Source organism: Brachycentrus maculatus, unplaced genomic scaffold, assembly GCF_059751285.1.
Source record: "Brachycentrus maculatus isolate JH-2025_06_01 unplaced genomic scaffold, ASM5975128v1 h1tg000039l, whole genome shotgun sequence".
Classification (NCBI taxonomy): Eukaryota; Metazoa; Arthropoda; class Insecta; order Trichoptera; family Brachycentridae; genus Brachycentrus; species Brachycentrus maculatus.
This window is the reverse complement of record NW_028280793.1, coordinates 4,515,001-4,539,739: the sequence shown is the minus strand read 5'-3', so window position 1 is coordinate 4,539,739 and position 24,739 is coordinate 4,515,001. Positions and strand designations below refer to the sequence as shown.

At 29.4% G+C, this 24,739-nt stretch overlaps 1 protein-coding gene across 1 annotated transcript in view; it reads right to left on the bottom strand.

Moving 5' to 3' along the window:
- Positions 1 to 14,238: 14,238 nt before the first annotated feature.
- Positions 14,239 to 24,739, bottom strand: part of LOC148312533 (putative oxidoreductase PXDNL) — a 239,327-nt gene continuing 228,826 nt past the window's right edge. Inside the window, exon 10 of the mRNA XM_088277195.1 lies at positions 14,239 to 15,880. Within this exon, the coding sequence (XP_088133321.1) occupies positions 15,531 to 15,880 (350 nt within the window). The 3' untranslated portion in view covers positions 14,239 to 15,530. The remainder of the gene's footprint in view (positions 15,881 to 24,739) is intronic.

The window sequence follows — 24,739 nt, the reverse complement described above, 5'->3', positions numbered from 1 at the left end:
CTAAAGCTGTCTATAGAACTATATGTAATGTGAAAATATTCCATTTTCAAATACAAACCTTTTATCTAAACCTGTTGATATTACTATAATGTAAAATGTTCCATTTTTAATTACAAACCTTTTAAACTAAAGCTGTTGATAGCACTATAATGTGAAAATATTCCATATTCAAAATCAAACTTTCTAAACAACAGTTAATATTGAAAATGTTCCATTTTTAAATTCAAACTTTCTTACATAAAGTTGTTGATACTAATACCTTAAATTTTCCATTTCTAGGCCTAATCTTTCTAAATTAAATTTATTGGTACTAGTTGATACTATCTAATCTAAAGTGCAAATATAATGTAATATAAGCCCACGTTGTACCTACATTATAATACAATTATGGATTTGTATAGCCAATTTATTAGAATCAAATGTTTCCAAGAAGTGCACTGCAAAATTCTGTAACAACAATTAGTGTTAATAGGTATACGTATATGTTTGTCATTGGTTGCAGAGCTGGCAAACCTTTTCACACAGGTGTGCATAATGTTTTAATAATCAGCATGTTTTCTGAAAATTGTAAAAAAATTATAAATAATTAAGTTCACGTTACTCAGGCCAAGTTTATGGAATTTTAAAGTGGGGGATTTTTTTTTGGAAATTTGTGTCATACATTTACAATATAGTATGGATAGTCTCGTAGAAGGTTTGCCATCTCTTACCTGGTATGTTGTACAGGAGATGACAGTTATTAGAATAGTGGACCGCATTGAGAATTTGTGAATAACCTTTTATTGCACACACCTTTTATACCATATATCAAAAATATATAAAAAAAACTGGATTTTTTAAGAGATTGTTTTTAAAGTTTAAAAATATAATAAAATGTGTTAAAAATTAATATCAAGCCACTAATTGAACTTTTTACAGTGCAACAGATCTTTTTAGGTAAAACGTGAATGGTTTTTCTCCATTTAAAAAATATTTAGGATATTACAAAAAAATAATTAAACAATACCTTTTCTTCAAAATGCAAAAACAACATTTTCTGCCCTGTAGCGGGTAAATATAAAGTTTAAAATATGCCGCTTTTTCTGGGATAAAGTACATTTTTCGGGCATTCCGAAAACATGCACAACTGAAAATTTGTGATTTTTGATACATGACGTTGTTGAAATGAGTGAGCGATGTATTAGTTTAAGGGTATGTTTTTTGAGATCAAAGCGTATAAAAAAAAACCATTCTAAATTAGGAATTTTTCAAAAAGAATGAAGTTTTAAATCAAGTGAGTATTAATGTTTTATTTTTATTAACTGTTTAAATAAATTTTCACCCTATTTGTAATTAGATTTTTTTCTCTCAATATTTTCATACTAGGATAATTCTGAATACTATACGGTAGAAATGCATGACTACTACTACTATCACGTCCTTTTTCTGCAAGGAAAGGCAGAGATGCCACACTCTTTTCTTATTATGACATACATTCCTAGCTTCCTTCACATTCATAAATACGTGCCCTCCGTTTACGTAGACTTTCGACACCACCAGATTTTAGGTACTGATTGTTTTTTTCAAAAGCCTTTTTCGGCCGTCCTCGTTCTGTTCTCCCATTCTATTTTTATGGATTGTTTAAATAAATTTTCGCAACATCTGTAATTAGAAAATAATAATATTCAAATATTATCATGCTATGATAATTCTAAATGTTATGGGATAGAAATACACGATCAGGTCAGGTAAGGAGTCAAAATATATATGAGGAGATGCATGAACGTGGAAGAGGCTAAGAATGTTTGATAGATTTATATCATCCACTGACACTTCGTGTTGGAATTGCATTTTTAATTTATTATTAGATTAAAACCAATATTTTTAGCTTTTCCACTTTTATTATTTGACCAGCGACCGGGTTTCGTCGTTACCGACATCATCAGACTGGTCACCAGTCTGATGATGTCGGTAACGACGAAACCCGGTCGTTGGTCAAATAAAAAAAAGTGGAAAAGCTTAAATTATTGGTTTTAATCTAATAATAAATTAAGAATGTTTGCAAAGACAGAGTGGTGTGGCGTTCTATTCTCTCTCCCTACCCCTGCGATGGGTGATGGTTAGTTAGTTACTTAGAAATTCAAAACAAAACTTTGAAATCAATGCACTGCTGTGCTTTTTATACGTTTAATTAACATTTATTTTTATACTTTTTATACGTTTAGTTAACAGTTTAATAGAAATATTCGTTTAGACATGTAATTTTATAATTAAAATGTAACTTTATTTTAAAATCACCAATAAATATAAAGTGATTTTAAAACAAAGTGACATTTTAATTATAAAATGGAAAATCCTAAAGTTAGTGCTTCAAATATAAATTATATGTTATTTTATGTTTGAATATGCAATGAATTATGAAGATATTATTTTTTAACATCTCATCAAAGATGAAGAAGAATATGGAAGTCTGGGCATTTAAGGGGCTGACGACCGTCATAGGCTGGTTTAAGTGATCACTTTACACACGTGTAACATTCACCAATTCTACCCATTATTGACAACCACACTACTCAAATTCTTGGAAGTTCTTTATATATGGACCAATTTAGAAACCTTGTTCTTGAATCACTAGAACTTCACTATAGACATCTATTGGTGAGATGTAAAGAAGCTTTTTATTAAGCAGAAACTCTTATATTACTTTTCCATATTCTTCTTCATCTTTGATGAGATGTTAAAAAATAATATGAAAATAACTCCTGTAATTGGAGATAATCCAGATTTTGTGAACAAGTATTTGGACACACTCAAAATGTAGTAATTATGAAGATTTTTTTTTCTTTATTCGAACAATTATTTTTGTGTTGGCAAGATCTAAAACGAAGGTGCATCCGTTGCGGTCCTTATTAAATGGTGCGTCGACCACAAGTTGATCACACCTGATCTAGTGCCAGCCCATATCCGTACTATGCGAGTTGCGTCGCTTCCACACAACTAATTGTAACTTTACTAGTATGAATGCATCAGTCACATGTCACTGCCTTACCCCGTGATATTCCCAAGCTTATCTTTATTGCATTAGCAATTTACGCTAAGCCTGAAGATCACATTTACTGTTTATGACGCGCAGTTTCATTTAATACTTATATATGTTTTCATTGCAATAATCGTATAAAAAAATTATCAAAGCAATTGCAATTATTGCAAATAATTTATGATAAATTACTTATCTAATATTCAATGAAGTTTTACAATTTAACAGTGAACAATCATATTTTATGTGGCTTATATGTTTATTTTTATAAATTTTTAAATTTCTCTAACAAAGTTACAATATTAAAAAAAAATCATTTGCTAGATATTTCTACTTTTATTTTGAATATTGAAAGCTTTAACTTTGTGAATCGTAGTGATATATAATTTTTTGATATCTCATCAAAGATGAAGAAGAATATGGAAGTCTGGGCATTTACGGGGTTGACGACCGTCATAGGCATTTCTTCATCTTTGATGAGATGTCAAAAAAATAATATGAAAAATACTCCTATAATTGGGGAGATAATCCAGATTTGTGAACAAGTATTTGGACACACTCAAAATGTTGTAAATATTTTATTTTGTTTTGCATGAATTAAACTAATAAATTAAATTAAAGTCATAAATTAAACCCTGAAGAGGGCAACAGGTTGTTGCCGACACTAGTTGGTTGTTAGTAAAAATGTGAGTGCATCAAAAAACGAAGGCTTTTTATTTCTCAAAAAAATATTTGGATAGGTTTCCCATACCTATGATGTCTGTATTAAAAAAAATCCCATATTGTTTGTTTCTTGTTTTTAATCAATACGTTTATTTGAAAATGAAACGTGTTTGGAATTAATGTGTATTCATTTTATTTAAATATTTTATTACTCTATACAAAAACCGGAAAAAATGTAAACAAATAGTGGTCCTCGTCCACACCTCCCAGCTTCTTAAGAAATTCTCTCTAGGCTGTGTCACAGTCTCGCGACAGTCATGTGATCAGTAATTAGGGAAAAATCAGATAAATAATAACCCAATAACAATAAACATACTTGTCCGCCTCCGTAGTGTAATGGTCAGCACGTTCGGCTACCGTTCTGGAGGTTCCGGGTTCGATTCCCAGGGGGTGTCAAATAAATATTAGTGATTTTTTCACTGTAATATTTATTCAATATTACCCTGGGCTGGTACCTGAAACGGAGGGCTGATCACCTTTCCTTCATGTGTAAACGATCAAGATAACACTGCGTTTATATGAAGCAGTGCCCTATGCACCATTGGGATGCGGATAAGGGTTTTATTAATATTATATTTACATATATATATATATATATATATATATATATATATATATATATATATATATATATATATATATATATATATATATATATTTATATATATATGTGTGTATATATATATATATATATATATACATATATATATTTATATATATATATATATATATATATATATATATATATATATATATATATATATATATATATATATATATATATATATATATATATATATATATATATATATATATATATATATATATATATATATATATATATATATATATATATATATATATATATATATATATTGTATACTCGTATTATCATGTTCCCAACATGTAGGCAGATTCGGGATATTTCCATGTTTACAAAGATAATATCAAACATTTTAATTAAGTAACTTATTTTTATGCAGTAAAAATTCATTTAAATTTTTAAACAACCTTAAATTGAAAAAATTGTTATCAATAATTTGGGATGCGTTTTTCAATATCACACATTTCTGCAAATTTTATTATCCACTTATATTTTTTATTATAAGGTAGGTGTCGTCATAAATGTCAACAAATATTACGCGTAAGTAAACGTAACTAAGTAGTTATATAATGTTATAATAGTTGTAAACACACGTTTTGCGATTAGCGTTTTCATGTGTTATTGTTGCGGCACCATGCGAAATGCACTTCCTCCTTGGATCGTATCACTCATATGTCACGTCTTGCCCACGTGTTGGTGACGACTTTATTTCTTCGTAATAAGTATGTCTTGTTATTCAGATTACTGTTTTATTGAATGAAGTTTATTAAACACGTCAATATGCGGAAGGTGATAAATACCATTCAATATAAAATGGATTACCCAGTGTATAACATATAACATGTAAATTATCTCTGACCTCTATACAAACTTGCATTTGATTGCATTAATATCTATGAAAATCGTTGTGATCTACAAAAACTACTCGTTTTATTAACCTTCAAACGCCCAGTGGTCCCGTACGGGACTACGGAGTATCGTCGTTGAAAGTCATACGGTCCCATATGGGACCATTTTCTTGATGCTTTTGTTAATTAAAAAAAAACTTCAGACTAACGGTTGATTTTTTTAATCAATGCAAACAAGTAGTTGTGATTTATTTAACCTTTTTTTTATTTCCGACCTGTAAAAATAATTGAAACACTCGCAACACCCATGCTATACATTTGCAAAATTTTGACACACGACAGATCAAAAAAGAGTGACTTTACAGGGTTGCGTTTTTTAACTTCGTTATGATGTAATGATGAAAAAAACGATATGATGAAAAAAATCTCAAAAACGTCTAAAGAACAGACGTTATACTGTTTTGAAAGTGGTGTCCTTCAATTACTTTGTTGTGGACTGGATTGATTAAACCACGATTGAAAAAATTAACCCAAATTCGAACTATGTATGTATCGAAATTAGATAATACAATTCAAGGTCGATATCATTTTGAACACGAGCTGTTTTATTTGCTAGTGCGTAAAATTAAAATCTTAAACAGTATTGATATTATAGAATATTATAGATAATGAAAAACACCCCATGTTTTTATTTAGGCTTAAAAAGGGTTTATAATTTACATCCAGGCGCACTTGATTGATCACCTCACTACTACTGACCCTTATGTGCATAGGGCACTGGATCAAATAAACATTGGAGTGAAAAAAACACATATTTATTTTGTCCCCGGGAATTTATTATTTATCTCCCTGGGAATCGAACCGGAACCTCTAGAATAGCGTGATAACTATTAAAATATGGAAGCGGACTGATTGATCACCTTGCCTTCATATATGGCAATTAATGCATAAACTAACGTAAATATGTGTTTTAAAAGTTGACATTTTATAACATTAAAGTTTTTTAGATTTCAAATTATTAAATTTCTTGGTGGAACTACATTTCACATAATAAAACAACATATTCGTTGCTCTTGTTTTATTATATAAGTAAATTAAATATTATAACAGCATATTTTTGTTTAATGTTTTATTCAACAATTTACATTTTGACTTGAGAACGTCTTACAAGTCAGTCCCTTATTTTATGTATTAATTTTTATTTATTTTATGTGTTAAATTTAAATCAAACACAGATTTTTAGAGTCTACTAAGTTGTATTTTATTAACAAAAACACATAAAAATTAATATTGTGACAATTGTTTCGCCTAGTTATGGTATTTAAGAGACATTCGTTTGAAAATGCTATAACTAAGCGAAACAATTGTCATAATATTCATTTTTTGTGGGTTTTTGTTAACAAAATACAACTTAGTAGACTCTGTGTTTGATTTAAAATTAATGCACAAATTGAAATGGAGTTCTACAAATAAAACGCCAAATCAATAAATAAAAAATAAAAAAATCAGTCCCTTATGTTCGAAAGTAAGCAAGCGACATGAGATTTTGTTATCGGGTCTATGGCAATATCTCTTTAAGGGTAAGCATTACGTTAATGTAATTGTATAATTGCATACGTGGACCCATAGCCTTTTTAACAAACATTTAACATGTAATATAAATGACGGAAAAGATTTTTGTTATTTTACAGTATGTTGGAAATTGCTGCTTTATTTCTACCCGATTACAATTTAATGCAATGCATAATGTAAACTTTAGGTAAATAAACACAGCTCTACTTTGTTTGCTTAGTTTATGCAAGTTTGATCAGGTGCACAGTGCTGGATGCACAGAGGGGCGTTCGAAAGACCTAGAATAGATTTTTGTCACGATGTTGGTTTATTGGCTAATAAATTAATATGAAAAAATCACAAGATTATCGATAACATTCTTATTAAAATCTGTAGAGAACTAAGGGAGATATTAAGGTTTTACTTTAGATATTTGAATAAAACGAAAAACGTGCGTTCGAATACGTCATCAAATTTCCGTCATCAAACGTTTTATGACGTCATACGGTTTATTTTCTATGGTTTATAGAGCTGTAATAGTAGTAGTGTGGATTGTTTATTTACCACTACCTTACCATTTATGTTATATAAATATGAGGGGAGGGGGGGTGGTAGGGTGGACCATAAACATAATAAATAGAGCCGACAATAATTTACCAATGTTACCAATATTAAAATAAGTTCATCGTTTCTGTGACGTAGTTCATTACCAACTAACGAAAGCGAATTTTCCAAAAGAAAATGATGAATGATAAAAATGGTTATGTAGGCAGTTATAAACACAAAACGAGTGTAATACAATCCTTAATAGGTTGAGTATGTTAAATTAGATATTTCTCCCGTCTGATAATGATCCATTCAGCTCTGGTTTTTTCATAATAAAAATAAATTTACCGTCTCCGTAGTGTAATGAACAGCACGCTCAACTACTGTACTGGAGGTTCCGGGATTGATTCCCAGGGGGGGGGGGGTTCAAATAAATAAAAGTGATTTTTTCACTCTAATATTTATTCAATATTATTCTGGACTGGTACCTGAAGCGGAGGGCTGATGAACTTGTCTTCATATTTTTAAGATCAAGATTACACTACGTTCATATGATGCAATGCCGTATGCACCATCGGGTGCGACTGAGGCTTTGGATGAAATAATGTATTTATAAAAATAATTTTCAGTGTCGGAATTATTTGATACAATAACTTAAGAACGGATTTATTAATATTTTTCACTTTTTTGTTGGGTATATGGAAGAAAAGCTTACTATTGAGGTAAAGGAATTACATATTTTGGAATTATATTGAAATTATACTGAAAATAATAGATTTTTATGTAATGATCAAATTTAAGTGAAAATAATTACATTTGGGTCGGTATTTGTGCCGGTTACAGATGGCTCAACTATCAAATCTAATCTACCAGCGGTGTTCGTCATCAAGTTAAAAATTTATAATTTTTTTTTTTAAACTAATTTTTATTCCGAATAGCCCCTATTTTTATTGCTAACTACAGCATACACGGTAGTATGGTTTCATCTTTTAAAAAAAACTAGTCAAATTTGTATGCTAAAATTGGAACAGATAATTTTGAAACTATATTCTAAGATACACGTCGCAGTAGATTATGGGAATATTCCACTATGTATATTAGCAATAATATATTTACAGTGAAGCGTGCTAAGATAACACTTCGATGACAGTAAAGATAAAGCAGGTAATAAGTACCATAACCGTTAAGACAAGGTCGATAGAAATGCACTTATATATGTAGATACATTGGTATTTGTATATTCAATCGTTGAGGTATGAATTGAAACAAATATAATATATACTTATGTGTGTATAGTATAATCATCTGTTATAATTTTTTTTTCTTTTTCTGGATTCGGATCTTCTATAGATCCTCGGATCTGTTTGTTACGTTCGTCTTCCCCATGTGACTATATCCTCCATACTACACATTTTCAGAATTTCCGAGTTTCTAATTCGGTCTCTTAACGTGTTTCCGGTTATGCACCTCAACGATTTTAATTCTGAAGATCTTAGTAGAGATTTTTAAGTGAATAATATTTTAAAAATTATTTTATTTTTGATTTGAGAAATCTTAAAACAGTATTGTAATTATAGAATATTCTAGAACATATATTAAATATATTAAAATATATAAATATTCTAGAATAATATTTTCAATAAAAAAAAATTTTTTTTACATTTTTTTATTATTTTTTTATTATACATTCTTCTTCAAGCCCTTATCAGCACCCAGATGGTGCATAGGGCATTGAATCATATAAACGCAATGTTATCTTGATCGTTAACACATGATGGAAGGGTGATCAGCCCTCCGCTTTAGGTACCAGTCCAGGGTAATATTGAATAAATATTAGAGTGCAAAAATCATTAATATTTGTTTTCACCCTACTGGTTAGTGTATTTGGCTACCGTGCTGGAGGTCCGGGTTTGATTCTCAGGATAAATATTAGTGTTATTAGTGATAAATATTTATTATCACCCTGGATTATTTATTATAGATATATATATATATATATATATATATATATATATATATATATATATATATATATATATATATATATATATATATATATATATATATATATATATATATATATATATATATATATATATATATATATATATATATATATATATATATATATATATATATATATATATATATATATGTGTATATATATATATATATATATATATATATATATATATATGTATAAAACCATAATTATTTAAAAAATCTTTTGCCAATACTTTTGCCGATTTTTTTATTTTTTTGTTCTAAGAATTGTAAATTCGGATAACAGATTTCTTTTTGCCCAAAATACAGACAATTGGATTTAATAAAAAAATATATGTATTGATATTTTGCACTCTTGAGAACTTGAGATACTAATGACTTTTCTCATAAGAGACAGAGTCAACTGACGCATCGTAGAATTTGGGGTCCAGAGTACCCTCTTAGCCAATATCGGGTGGAAGGTTTTAGATCGCTAGTATGAAATAAAATAAATTTTCCAGATTTACACATATCTTTATTATTTGCATAAAAATAACCAAAGTTTCAATTCACAGTAAGAATTCAGTTGATATGGCTAAAATATGAAAAAAATAAGGAAGCAAAAGCTTTAGAATGTAATTAGCTTGTTTTTTAAACAGTAAGTTTAAAACACATAAAACTTTAAAATAAGATAAAATGTAAAAATAATTCACGTAAACAAATAAAACAAAAGCAGGCGAATTTCTTTAAAAAATATATAAAAACGGTAATGCAATGAAAGACTTATATAAAGACGTGTTAATAACTTGAAAAATCGCACATCAAATAATTTGCATTGGATAGATTTTGTTTTTAAAATTTAATATAGGTACAACAAGGAATAAGTTTACTATAGCAAATGCATATATTATATTATATTTATATAAATATACACAATATTATTAACACAGTAAATGTTACTTTAATCTTATAAATTATAATGTCATACACGAAATATCAGAATAAGTAATGGTCATAAATAAATTTAAATTTAATAATTGTGATTTTTAACCTACAAAAATATTTACATAGTAAGATAACTTCATTTTGTGTTATATAACTGATATTAATAAATTTTGAGTAAAATTAAAGGAAAGCACATTAAATAAAAAGTTAATTTTTACATACAGGGTAAGGTAAAACACCAGCCCCATTAATTTTTTTCGGAAACGAGATGTGGTAGGAAATTCTTATTTTTCCGTGAAACCTTGAAAAGTTCAATGGTAATTGCAAGGTTTGAAACAAACTTGAAATAGATACACTGGAAATTATGGTGTAAACGAATAAATTAATTTGTGGCAGTTGGGTATTGTTTGATAAATATTTAAGAATATTTAAACAATTTATTCTCCTTTTAATTATTTAAAATGACTCTCGAAAAATCTTACTATTTTAAAAGTTATTTAAGTTATTTATTTAGTTATTTAATATTTGTTTTACAAATGTTCTTAAAGCGAAATTCTTTTAAAACCATTTTAAACCTTTTCTTGTAGTCATGTTTCTTGTAGATTATCTCGACAAATGGCTTAAAAAGTATAAAATATGTATGTAGGTATTGTTGCTCCTGATAGTTTAAAACAAAGTAAAATAGTTATTTGATCATGGGTAGAATGTTAAATGTAACACAACGTGTAAAGTGATCACTTGAACCTGCCAATGATCGGTCATATAGCCTATAAATTCCCATTTGAACAACTTCCCAGTCAATCTTGATAACAAACACATGTAATGTCCTTAAAAATTCTGTTATACGTTAAAAACATTTTGTTCAAAATCATATCGTTAAGAAAAAAAACTTTTTTCTTTCTTTTTTCAAACGTTTTAAAATGATGTGCAATGTTTTTACTTTTAGCTACAAACTTGTTTGCATTAGCTAAAGTCTTCTAATAATATGAACATGGAACTACAAAAATTACGAAACTCAATCCATTACTTATACACAAAGGGTGATCGTTTTGTGAGCACATTTTGTAATATAAGATTCAGCTGCTGAATTGAAATAATAAATTTCAATAAAGCCACAAACAAAATAAGATTGTATAAAATTATTCAACTACCAAGTAATTAAAATATCATTTTAACTTTTATCGGTTGCATAAGTGCATTTACGTAATAACGTAGTTTCAATATCAAAATGAGCATGTCGTTAATAAATCATTACTGTTGAATTTGTATTATTCAATATAAAGTGTTTTTAGCATTTGATAATGAAAAAGATTGATGTTCATAATAAAATATTTAAACTACAAAATATAATGAAACATTACTTTACGCTTATCGTTTTAGTGTGGTTTTTCAGAAACGCTGAATGAGTAAGATTTGGAATTATTTAAGACCGATATATGTATATTTCGAGTGTATCCAAATCTTTGTTCCCAAATCTGGGTTAGTCCACTTGGGAGATATTTATATTGCCATCTCAATATAGATTTTTTTTAAACCCTTATCCGCACCCCAATGGTGCATAGGGCACTGCGTCATATAAACGCAGTGTTATCTTGATCGTTTAAGCATGAAGGAAAGGTGATCAGCCCTCCGCTTCAGGTACCAGTCCAGGGTAATATTGAATAAATATAACAGTGAAAAAATCACTTATATTTATTTTACCCCCCTTGGGAATCGAACCCGGGACCTGCAGAACGGCAGCCGAGCGTGCTGACCATTACACTACGGAGGCGGACAGAATATAGATGGAGAAGAATATGGAATGCCGGGTATTAAGAGGGTTAACAGCCTATCATAGGCTGGTATGAGTGATCATTTTACTCAGTGTAATATTCACGATTCTTATCATGATTGAGAACCACATTACAAAAATTTCGAAACTTGTATATATCTTTTAATTGACGCGTTCTTTAACATGTTTTGGGCTTCATCCATAGTTGAGTTAAGTGAGATTTTTATTAAGTATAGACCCTTGTGAAATGAATGTAAGATTCTAGGATAATTACTAGGGTTTTTTTTGTCGTTTTGAAAATTTCAGATTATTTTAAAATATCCCTGTTACAAAATTAATAAAAAAAATCATTGTTGATACGTCGTAATATCGTATTGACATTGATCTTTCATCAAGGAAAATAAATAATTTTGTTCGTTATTAAAACACTCTCCTTACCATCCATTATTTACATTGTGTAATACCACTTTAAAAAATAAAAGTTGTATTACACAAAATAAACAATGGATGGTAAGGAGAAGGTTTTATTACCATACCACAGAGTTATCAATGTATTTAATCCACAAAATATTATTCGTTATATTTCTGTATCGGACATATACTTATATCTGCATCTGATTTTTTTATCACCAACAGTCATTTTATATTTTATGTGAAAAATATTTTTAGAAATAAATGTTTTATAAATTATTATAAATAAATAAATATTCAATACTCGTTTTAAGTTGTGCAAAATTTAGAATGTTTTGAGTCTATGCTTTATGTGCCTACATATTTTGAATTGTTTCGTGTTTTTCATTACACCCTGCATTTTTTTCGAATAAATTAAAAATACTGGATTTGAACCAAAATCACCAAAAAGATAAGATACTTCTTTAAATGTTAAATTAAGCTCACAAATTTTAGATTGTCGAATAATAAAACACAAAATATAACAAGACGAAGACTTAAGCACACCAAAAAGCTGGCATAAAATATTCACCAAAGCTGAGTAGGTGTACGTATAATAGTGAATTATAATATAATCACGCATGTATATACATTATGATAGTTATATTATCAAGAACGTTACAAGTGAAAAAAAGCACAACTTATAAATTAAGATTTCTTTTGATTCCCTAAAAAATACATAGTACATATAATTTATATTTTTATATATGCGCGCTCTCACATTTGAATAGATAACATTCATCCAATATTTGGCCAGTGACTATTTGATAAAGTGATTTTGAACCGACAATGAAGCAACACAGACAGAGAAAAAAGCCATTAATTTTTAAGATAGTCATATAAATTGTCTTTGAAAATTTCCTTTAACAAATGTGGTACAGGGCTATGGTAATTTACTAGGAAAAATCATTTTAGATGTTCAGGGTGGCGCAAAATTAATCACTCTATCGAAAGATGTTATAATTTTTGCAAACGGCGTCGTACATCAATCATATTTGACATTTGTGAACTAGATAGCTATAGTTTATAAACAGGTTTATGTCAAAAATGTATATCAACACTGACGGCAGCCAGTTGACTAATATTGTATTTTCCATTTAACAAAAAAATTGAAAAGATCAAAATAGAGATTTCCATCACTCATTATTTTTTTTTTATTTATTTAGTAAAAACGTTAAATAAAAACGAAATTCTATGATTAATTTTGTGTCTTCCTGAATCTGTTTGTATACTGCAGATGTTTTGTTCACAAATCGCTCACTCCTTTCAACAACATCATGTATCAAAAATCGTCAATTTTCAGTTGTACATGTTTTCGGAATGCCTAGAAAATGTACTATATCCCAGCAAAAGCGGTATATTTTAAACTTAATATCTACCCGCTATAGGGCAGAAAGTGTTGTTTTTGCTTTTTGAGGAAAAGGTATTATCATTTTTATTTTTAAATATACTTTATATTTTTCAAATGGAGAAAAAACCTTCAGGTTTAACCTTAAACGATTTGCTACACAGTAAAAAGTTCAATAAGTGGCTTGATATTTATTTTTAATACAATTTATTATATTCTTTAACTTAAAAAACGATATCCTGAAAATCAAGTTTTTTCATTTAATATATAATATGATATATTACTATATAATATGTCATATTATGACGTTCTTGAAAGGAATGAGCGAAATGTCAAATATGATTGACGTACAACGCTATTTGCAAAAATTATAACATCTCCCAATAGGAGAATTAATTTGGCAATTAATGTATATTTAAAAGGGTGAGGACATTATATTTCTTTTACTTCAACTTTTAACATATTTCTAGATTACGACCAATGCATGGAAGTCAGTTTTAATAAACTTACTAGTTCGAAAACTGTTATAAAAATGTAGGTACAGGAATTTATGTACAATCTCAAACGCTCTGATTTTATCATGCAAGGTTGTACAATTTATATATTTATTATTATAATAGTTAAAACTAAAACACATCATTAAAAATATTTACACTTCACACCCTAATTACTCAATAGAATAGTAACAAATCGTGCAATAAATAACCCCCTTTGCTTTTTTAAAATGAAAAATAGATCTGTTAATATCGAATTACATACGTGAAAAATTGGGCGTGTATTGAATTCAATATAAAATGTCTCACTACGTAAAAAAAAATCTGTTTTGAGTCATAAAATGAATATTTTACAAGACTTTATATTGAAACATTGAAAATTATCAGGGGTGGATCGGGCTGAGGTGCGGTAGATGGGAATTTTGAGAATTTAGAAAATTTCCGACGGACCTCATTATCTATAAGATCATCACCATCAATCCTTTAGGATCACCATTGTTTTTAAAATTTTAATGTAATATAATATTTTATAATTAACAGTCACTTAAATTCACGTAAAGTATGATAATGATGCTAAGTGCCTACGTAATACAAATAATTTTTCAAATATGTTATATGCTCAATTTTTAAATATTTACTATCACATAGGACCTTTTTATTTGGTGTAGTCAAAATACCACTTTCTCGTGCTTATATTTTATTTTTTTTCTACCCCTGATGATTTACAAGTACAAGTTATAATAATCCACAAAATTTTCATTTGAAACACATAATCGTAGGAATAAATATTTTATTACAATTATCGAATAATCAATTAATCTTAAAATAAATCGAATGTTTGAATATCACATAAAATAAGAACATATAATTTTCTTTGGTCATTTGCAAAAATCCGTCTGAACATTAAAAATAACAATTTTTATATTCTTAATAAATCTCATATTCGAGCCGTTTGATGTAATTGACTCGAGCGTTTCAATTTACTTTTTTAAATATTTATGTAATAAACAACAAAGCATTGTATGTTAAGTCGACTAACACTATATAATATTAAGGTCTCGAGGATAAGTGATGTTAGAATATTTTAGAACGACAAAATGGATATCAACAGTTATAAAAAAAAACATTCAATTTTCTTCACTTTCGTGGGCATATGCGGAATAAATCTATTTATCCAACAAATTTTATCTTAAATTTTAATAACATCCAGAATTGTATGTAAATGTGCTATGTGTATAAGAAGATTATAGATTAACATCTGTTAAGAGGAATAAGGTTTATAAGTCCTGGAAATGTTTCCTGGTTATTTGATTGGAATGTAGCATATTTGGACGCGTCATGTTTTCGCTTTGTCTGGGAGGGGATGTCTTGAGGTCTGTGGAAAATGGCAGCCGCGAAAATGATTGCTGACGACAAAATGGCGGCTGTCAGGCTGGCTCGAGGGATGAGAGATGCAGATGACGAGACGTCGTAGGGCTGGAGGCGGTGGGTCTGGCATCGCAGCGGTGTCGAGGGCACTGAGAGACCTGCCGCATTGCGGGACATTACCCTGATGACGTATGGCGTGTTAGGGTGGAGATTACTCAGCATGTAAGTGGCACCTGGGAAAAAAAAATTGCAAAAGAAAATTAGCATATTTGCATACATACTAAAAATTTACCGTTTCTACTGCTGCCGAATGAAAGTAAAGAATAGTGTCACTAAGTGTCGCCATTCTTATTCAATATCTAACCCTAGAACTAATGTAACAACATTTCAGACTTTAAGAGAAATTCACATTCTTAGAAATATAGGCGAAACCTATTTTATGAGATGTCCGTGTCCATAGTATACTGGTTAGTGTATTTGGCTACCGTGCTGGAGGTCCGGGTTTGATTCCCAGGATAAATATTAATGTTATTAGTGATAAATATTCATTATCACCCTGGAGTATTTATTATATAGTATATGTATATTTATAAATAAACATAAATACATGACCATAATAAAAAAGAAGAATATAGTTTTTTCCCATAAATTTTATTGGATCAGTGACCGGGTTTCGTCGTAACCGACATCATCCGGCTGGTGATCATCATCACTAGTCAAAAAACTATAAAGTTGTTATTTTATTACATCAGATGCAATTCCACCAAGAAATGTAAGTACAAAATTTTCATCTAAAATGAATTACCGATCTAGATAAAACCACTTTGATACGATTTAGTGCTCTATGATCCATTGGTTTTGGATAAGGGTTTAAAATAATAAGTATTTGATGGCATATAAATGGCGTAAGTGAAGAATGTGACGTAAGTAAGAAATATTGAGACTGTGAATAGCAGCAATATATGAAGCGTAATCATACTCTACATGATTATGTAAGTTAATGAGCACGAGTCCTTCACAGTCAAAATAAACAAACAAATATTACTGACAGAGGTGCAAAGATTACGATGCTAATACGGTTTGTTTTCTAATGCATTTTGCATAATATTTGTCAGAATTGAAGTTTATCAAACACAACTTGGCCTTTAGAGTGCGCAGTTCCTGATAGATAAGCAAAGTGTAAATAATCATCACGGCAAATTAATGTCGAGACATATTTTATTTCAAATGAAAACAGTTACGTTCGAAGACACAATATTCACGTCTGACGTATGCAAATAAACCAATACGCGGAATGTTTCAAGTGTTGCTGAAATATTTCCCACGTGGTTCACGTGGCGTAGAAAAACCTGGCTTTCCTAAACTCGCCGAGATGTTACAAAGATAGGAGGATTTTCAATGCAATAATCACGTCAAGTGTGAAGACACAAAGGACTTGAACTAAGATTGAAAGATCTGGCGTTTAGTATTGAAATCTGTGGTATTTTCGCGACACGATTTCAATACCTCAAATTGATTCATGTTGCCAGTATATATAATATGTATATTAAACGTAAATATTTGCACTTTTATTAATGACTTGTTGGCATAACAAAAAATATTATTGTATGACATCTAAATATGATGAGATAATAATACTTTAAGATCCATTGGAACTAGACGGTAGTTATCGAAGGTTTTGTTTGTGGTAGACGGAGGGTTAATTTTTTTTTTTCATTACTAACATTATAAATATTTTCATAACCGTATTTTTAAATGCCTTAAAAGTGCGATCGACGGCCATACGACCCTGATTAACCAGAGCCAGATGAGATAAATTTGACCAGGCAATATGACTGAACCCAAAGACAAATAAACCTTCGACTTATCTTTTAACATTGTTTTATCCAAGAATAAACAAAGCATTACATAAAATCATAGCGAAGCACCCCTGAGGTATTTTACAACAATTACTTATTACTTACTTGTCCGCCTCCGTGGTGTAATGGTCAGCGTGTTTAGCTACCGTGCTGAAGGTCCCGGGTTCGATTCCCAGGGGGGGGTGAAAATAAATATTAGTGATTTTACACTGTTATATTTATTTAATATTACCCTGGACTGGTTCCTGAAGCGCAAGAGTGATCACCTTGCCTTCATGTAAGTAATGATCAAGATAACAATGCGTCAATTCGATGCAGTGCCCTATGCACCATTGGGTGCGGATAAGGGTTATAAGTAAAATTTTACAACAATGGCGTTAAATAAATTATCCCGAATTATTATTATACCGTAAAAACGCTAATATTCATAAGAGATTGGATTTAACTAATTAAAACTATTTTGCGACACGTTTTAGTTGATATTTTCAGTAACTGAACATAATTATATTTGATTTCATTAATTGATTCGTGAGTCACTTTGTGGTAATCTCTATCCATTTCAATTTCAATTTTACCTGGTAAGGATCATTTCTTAAAATCTATCATGACACGTGTTTCAAAGCATTTCGCATCAAACGGTATTTGAAAATGATGAAACTCGTGTCACAATAGATTTAAAGAAATATTGGTATATACCAAGTAAAACAAAAATTAAAAATGAGTAGATATCACCACATATGACTGCCGAGTCTATTAATGAAATTAAAATATATATTATATTTAAATAAAGTTGTATTATTTGAGAGATATATATATAAATATTCATCTCTTCACTGCAGCATATCTAAGTTCTGATAATTTCTCTGACGTAAAAGGCGTTACAGTGTAATAAAATAAATATATATATATATGAATAGTTACTGTAAGCAAAATCATAATAAAAAATAACCCGGACTCAAAGGTTGACGAGTATTTGACCTAAATATACATAAATATTATATTTTGTAAATAGCAGTAATAATTTTGTTAAAATGTTAGTTATTTTGATTCGTGACCTACTAAAATACGTGGTTTTATATTTTTTACGTTTTTGGGCATCGATTTTAGTGTTTTAGCACAAGGATGACATTTATACTATACATATACGTATATAGGTCACCTTCGGATTTCTAAATTTTCTCCGCGTAAGTGTATCAAATATGATTTTGATCACTATATTCCTCAATGAAATTATTTAGGAATACGGAAGGCAGAAATATATCCGTTTAGTTTTGTGTATATATTGGAATTTTATACAAAGAAAATGAACGGTAGTCTAATCCCAAAAGGTTTTGGAGATTATAACAAGATTTAGCATAATTTTCAATCTAAAATAATTTAGAAGATAATAATGATGTAAGTATTTATCGTCTAAATTATTTTAGATTGAATTTATTTTAGCTAAGATAATAAAATGACGACTAGGTAAAGACATTTACAAATAATATACTTAAAGAAAAAAGAAAATAGAATTATCTCCATGAAAGATTGTGTCGGGTTGTGGTCCCGTGGTTAGTATCGCGGACTCTTGAGTCAGTTTCTCGGTTCGAACCCACTCTCCCACAATATTTCTAATAATGAACCGCTTAGGCTCACAGAAAAAGTATGAAATTGAAGTATTTTTGAAAATAATAAAGACACAAAAATTAAAAAAAAGATAAACTGGCAGGGCATAATTAAGGGGCTAAGACTAAACACTCACATGTAGAAGTGAAATGCAAACACTCAGACAAATGTGAGGAAAATTGAAGGACCTGAGGGAGGGTTAATAATGATGAAATTAACGTAGAAAGTAAGACAATAAAATATTACTAACAAACTAACTAATCGTCATGCCACTTCCCCACAGGTAAAGATAGAGAGAATAACACGCCACATCATTCTGATTTTGCTAACAATCTTCGCCTCTTCCACATGAATGTATCTCTCCTCATACATATTCATTATTCGATTCGCCGATTATTAGGACTCCTGACTTGACCACTGTCAAGTATATATTTGATATACTTCATCATGTAAAGTTTTCCTTGAATTTCCTCTGTTCCTATTTCCGAATACATTTGCCTTAAAAATCGGTTTTACTGTTATTTTTTCGCATATTTGTTTCAAATGTCCAAATCATCTCAACACACCTTTCTTAATTTTACATTTTGATTGTTCACATTTCTGGATTATCTCCAATTATAGGAGTTATTTTTCGTATTATTTTTCGACATCTCAACATAGATGAAGATCTTCTTTCATCTCACCTATAGACGTCTCTAGTGAAATTCTTTTGTATATAAATTTAATTCTTAAATAATCTACTGGATGTTGATTATATTTTTGTATTGTTTTTAATTTTAGCATCACTGATGATACGTCTATAAATTTAGTTATATGTGGCTAATTTTTACAGCGTTTTTTTTTGCAAAATATAATCTCAAGGGCGCTTTACATTTTTTATACTATTTTTTTTGACATCTCAACAGTTGAAGACCTCCACATACGAATATAATAGTTTCTGCTCAATAAAAAAGCTTCTTTATCTCATCAATAGATGTCTCTAGTGAAAATTCTAGTGATTCAATCAAAGTGATTCGAAATTGGATCATAAACACGTATATACAACTTGAGTAGTGTGGTTGTCAATCATGGGTAGAATTAGTGAATGTTACACGTTTGTAAGGAGATCACTTAAACCAGCCTATGTCGATCGTAAGCCCCGAAAATGCCCAGACTTCCATATTTTTCTTCATCTTTGTTGAGATGTCAAAAAACAATATTTCTTAATTTTATCGATAATGCCTAAATCTGCCTTGCATTTTTCCTCATTTCCCCATTCCAACATTAATCATACATCGCGTAGTAAAAAAATGTAATTTAATATGAATAGCTACGTATCTGTTGCGTATTTTTACTGTTTTATGTGTTTACTGGTGTTTTTTTTGCTGTTGCCTGATAGCACTTATTTTTACTTTATATGCTCTTCTCAACTTTTACATCTTAAAACTGTTTTTTTTTTAATAATTTTAATTAAGCTCTTAATTAAGTCTGCCCATTAATATTCTTAACTTTTGCTATATTTTATTCTTGCTGTTTACTTATAACTCATTTAACATTTCGCTCATTCCTTTCAAGAACGTCATAAATCAAAAAACTAGATTTTTCAGGAGAACGTTTATAAAGTTTAAAACTATAATACAATGTATTAAAAATAAATATCAAACCACTTACTGGACTTTTTACTATGCAACAGATCTTTTTAGGTAAAACCTGAAGGTTATTTCTCCATATGAAAAAAAAAAGTATATTTAAAAAAATAATTAAACAATACCTTTTCTTCAAAATGCAAAAATAACACTTTCTACCCTGTAGCGGGTAAATATTAAGTTAAAAATATGCCGCTTTTGCTGAGATATAGTATATTTTTTTGGCATTCCGAAAATATGCATAACTGAAAATTTTCGATTTTTGTTTTATGACGTTCTTGAAAGGAGTGAGCGAGTTGTGAAATTTCGTAATAGGAATATTACAATTACCTGTTTTATTTGTTATTCATTATTGTAAATGTATTTATGTTATTGTTCTGTTAAATTTCTAAATAAATAAATATTTTGATGTCTAAGATGGTTTAGTAATTTGATTCCATTGTATTGGGAATGAGTAATTAGAGTGTAGGTATTTCGGAATGGTACATTGACGAGTAGAATCCAGGAATGGCTGTCCATAATTAATTGAAACTTAAGACTGGTCAGGTCAAGAGTTTATGAACTGGAACGTTAGTATAACTAGATGTATGAAAGTTGAGGAAGTTTGAACTGTATAGAGATGTAAGGTATGTAGCGTTACGTCCTTTTTGTCAACCACTGTGAGAAATGGAATGAGGAAGTTTGAACTGTATAGAGATGTAAGGTATGTAGCGTTACGTCCTTTTTGTCAACCACTGTGAGAAATGGTTTGATAATATTACTAATGGAAATAGCAGTAAGTATTAAGGCATTTCGTCTATTTAGAACCAGAATATTCTAACTAACTTTTCAGTTTTTTAGACTAAAAATTAAATGTTCAGAACGTAACTAATAAAATCTTAAATATAAAGAAAATAAGTGAAAAACTATATATTTTATTAAAATCGAATTACCAAATAACACTTCGAAACAAAAATGGGATTCTTCATGCATTTTTATGTAAATTTCGAAGACTGTGAACAGTTTACAATACTTTTGTTCTGGAGTTACATTTAATAAACTGATTGCAATTTTTATCCCATTATAAATAGCAATAATCTCCATAACTCCTTGATATAAGCTCCAATACAATCAATGCAACACGAAGTGCTATTAACATAAGGTACACTAACTCAGAAACACTCTTTTAAAACAAAAACCGGTTAAGGTATTTTGAAAACATCTTTTAAAATATTTTTGGTAATTTTCAGCCATTACACCACATATTCCTTAGAAAAACATTTATTTTTTATGTTAGCATAAACCTAAAACAACAAGGCGCCGTAGGTTAGGTAGACGCTCGACTGCGAAACTAGCGTCGTGGGTTCGATTCCCGCCAATTGCAAAGTGAATTCAAGGAGAATTCATTTTCAATTGGTCTAGTTGTTCCATACCAATGGATTGATTTTTCAAAAAACCTTCCTTATCCCTACTATCCTATCTGCAGATAAACCTGTAAAATACAAGCTTTGCGGATAATTCTTTTTAATTTTATTTGTAAAAGTTACGACTTTAATTGATATAAATATTGTATGCATTTTTTGAATGATAACCTCTATACTTACATCAACAATATCAACTTTAAAAAAGAGAGAAAAAAATTGAGTTAGAATAACCCGGTTTTCATCGAGCCATTTGTAAAACTTTCCTTATTTCGATTGCTCTACGATGCAAATTTAATTTGATTCTTGAATACATCTTTATACAGCTCGACTGATTGCACGTTGGATGCGGGTTACGATTTCGAACAGAATTTTCTGAATTTCCCGAGCAGAGTTGTTTAAAATTCAAGTGGAAATCTGCGGTTAACTCGGCAAATAACAAATGGTCGGGTGACTGTGGGTTAATGGGAAGGTGGGTGGTGCCATGAATATATTTAACGATCATGAGAGCTATTTAAAATTGTAAATTTACCAACATGTAACTAATGGTGGCGATTTGGACATTTAATCGACATTGGTGATAAAATGCAAAGAGAAAAATTTACAACTCTCAACTCATTAAATGCTATTTTATTTTTGGGAAAGTATGAAGATGAAAGTTTTTTTTCAGTCTTAGTACGGGATATAAACCCTAGGTAGGCAGGTAACGATGAATTTTAACTGACTAGAAATATCGTCAATTTAAATATTAAATATCAAAACCAAAAACTGATTTTGAGTCTACAAGTTGCATATTTTATTTTAAAAGAATCCTTATTCTTGTTTCGCCTTGTTAGGGCATTATTTAACTACTGTAGTTCAATAATATCCTACCAATTCTTGCGATTTTTCATTTTCAAACTCAGTTATGAAATTTAGTCAGGAGAGCAACAATATAAAGGTAAATAAATATTATTTAAGAATATTTTAAAAAATAAATCCAAATCGATAACGTATTCATAAATGAATTAATCATTTTAATTTAACATATTTGTGGAAGTTTAAATTATACACCTGGGGAAAATGAACAACAGATTGGAAATTAAAAATTTAAGCATTCTCGCAACGTTGCTGTCGGAAGAAGACTAAATATTATATATCGTAAACCCGGACAGGAACCAAAGAATAACGTATCACAGGGAAATACCAAATTTTAAAGAATTATTTATTTACATATCGCTTACTGCTTTCAACAACTTCATATATCAAAAAGCGACAATTTTCAATAGTCCATGTTTTGGCATATTTGTATAGTGGTATATTTTAAACTTAATATTTACCCGCTACAGGGCAGAAAGTGTTGTTTTTGTATTTTGAAGAAAAGTAACTGTTTAATTATTTTCTTAAATATACTAAATATTTTTCAAATGGAGAAAAAAACATTCTGGTTTTACCTAAAAAGATCTGTTGCACAGTAAAAAGTTCAATAAGTGGCTAGATATTTATTTTTAATACATTTTATTATATTTCTTAACTTTAAAAACGATCTCCTAAAATCGAGTTTTTTGATAAATGACGTTATTGAAAGGAGTGAGTGGTATAATAAAGATTTTTTTTCATAAAACATCACAATAAACGATTTAAAATGTAATGTATAAACGAGCTAGCTCATTCCCATTCACCTGGTAAAAGCACATTTTTTGTTTGAAAAAAAAAAACTAACTATCCATCACGTCGTTTCCCACAGGGGTAGGTAAAGATAATAGAACCCCACACTACTTTGTCTTTGCAACAATTCTTCGCCTCTTCCACATTCGTGCATCTCTTAATACATACCCGCCCGCTCTCGGTCTTCCTTTGCGTCTGTTATCATTTTCTTGTGAGTTTCTTTTCTGCGAAGGAATCCTCACAAGAAAAAGTTTAACGGGATCAAATTGCGTGATGTAGTTTCAACAATATGGCCGCTTTCAACTTTGAAAGTTTGAAAGTCCTTATTGAAAGACCCTGTATATGTTGAATATTTAAAGAGTCGTATTTGTATATCAGTCATAACTTCCATATGTTTCTTCAGAAATATTTTGAAGATTTTCAGCTGACAGAGAGTCCCTCAGGACTCTATAACTGCTGCGGGTGGATGGCGGGCTCAGATTCCAAAAAAAAAAACTTCCATATGTTGTTAATTTTATGCAATAAATAGAATTTCTATTTTCACCTAGTCAATTTTTTTTTAGTTTATTTGTATCCCTTAGAAGAAAGCTTGATAAATAATTTCTACAAAATGTCCATAAAAAAATATTTTTCAGTAAATAAAGCTTGTTATTTCATATGTTGTCTATATGTAATCTAATTGCAATTATTTTTGTTATTCTGATTAAAAAATCACTAACATTGAATATACTATTTTTGTTTGTTTGTTCAGTTAATAAATTTATGAATTTCATTAATTGTTTCGGAAGTAACTTTGTCGTAATATCCATCAATTTTTAATTGAAGTTTTACTTGGTAAAAACAAATATGTCTTAAATTCAATTAGATGCATTTCGCTTAATTTTTTTAATGGATCGATACACATATCACAATAGATTTTTAAAAAATTGTGGTATTTACCCAGTAAAACTTCAATC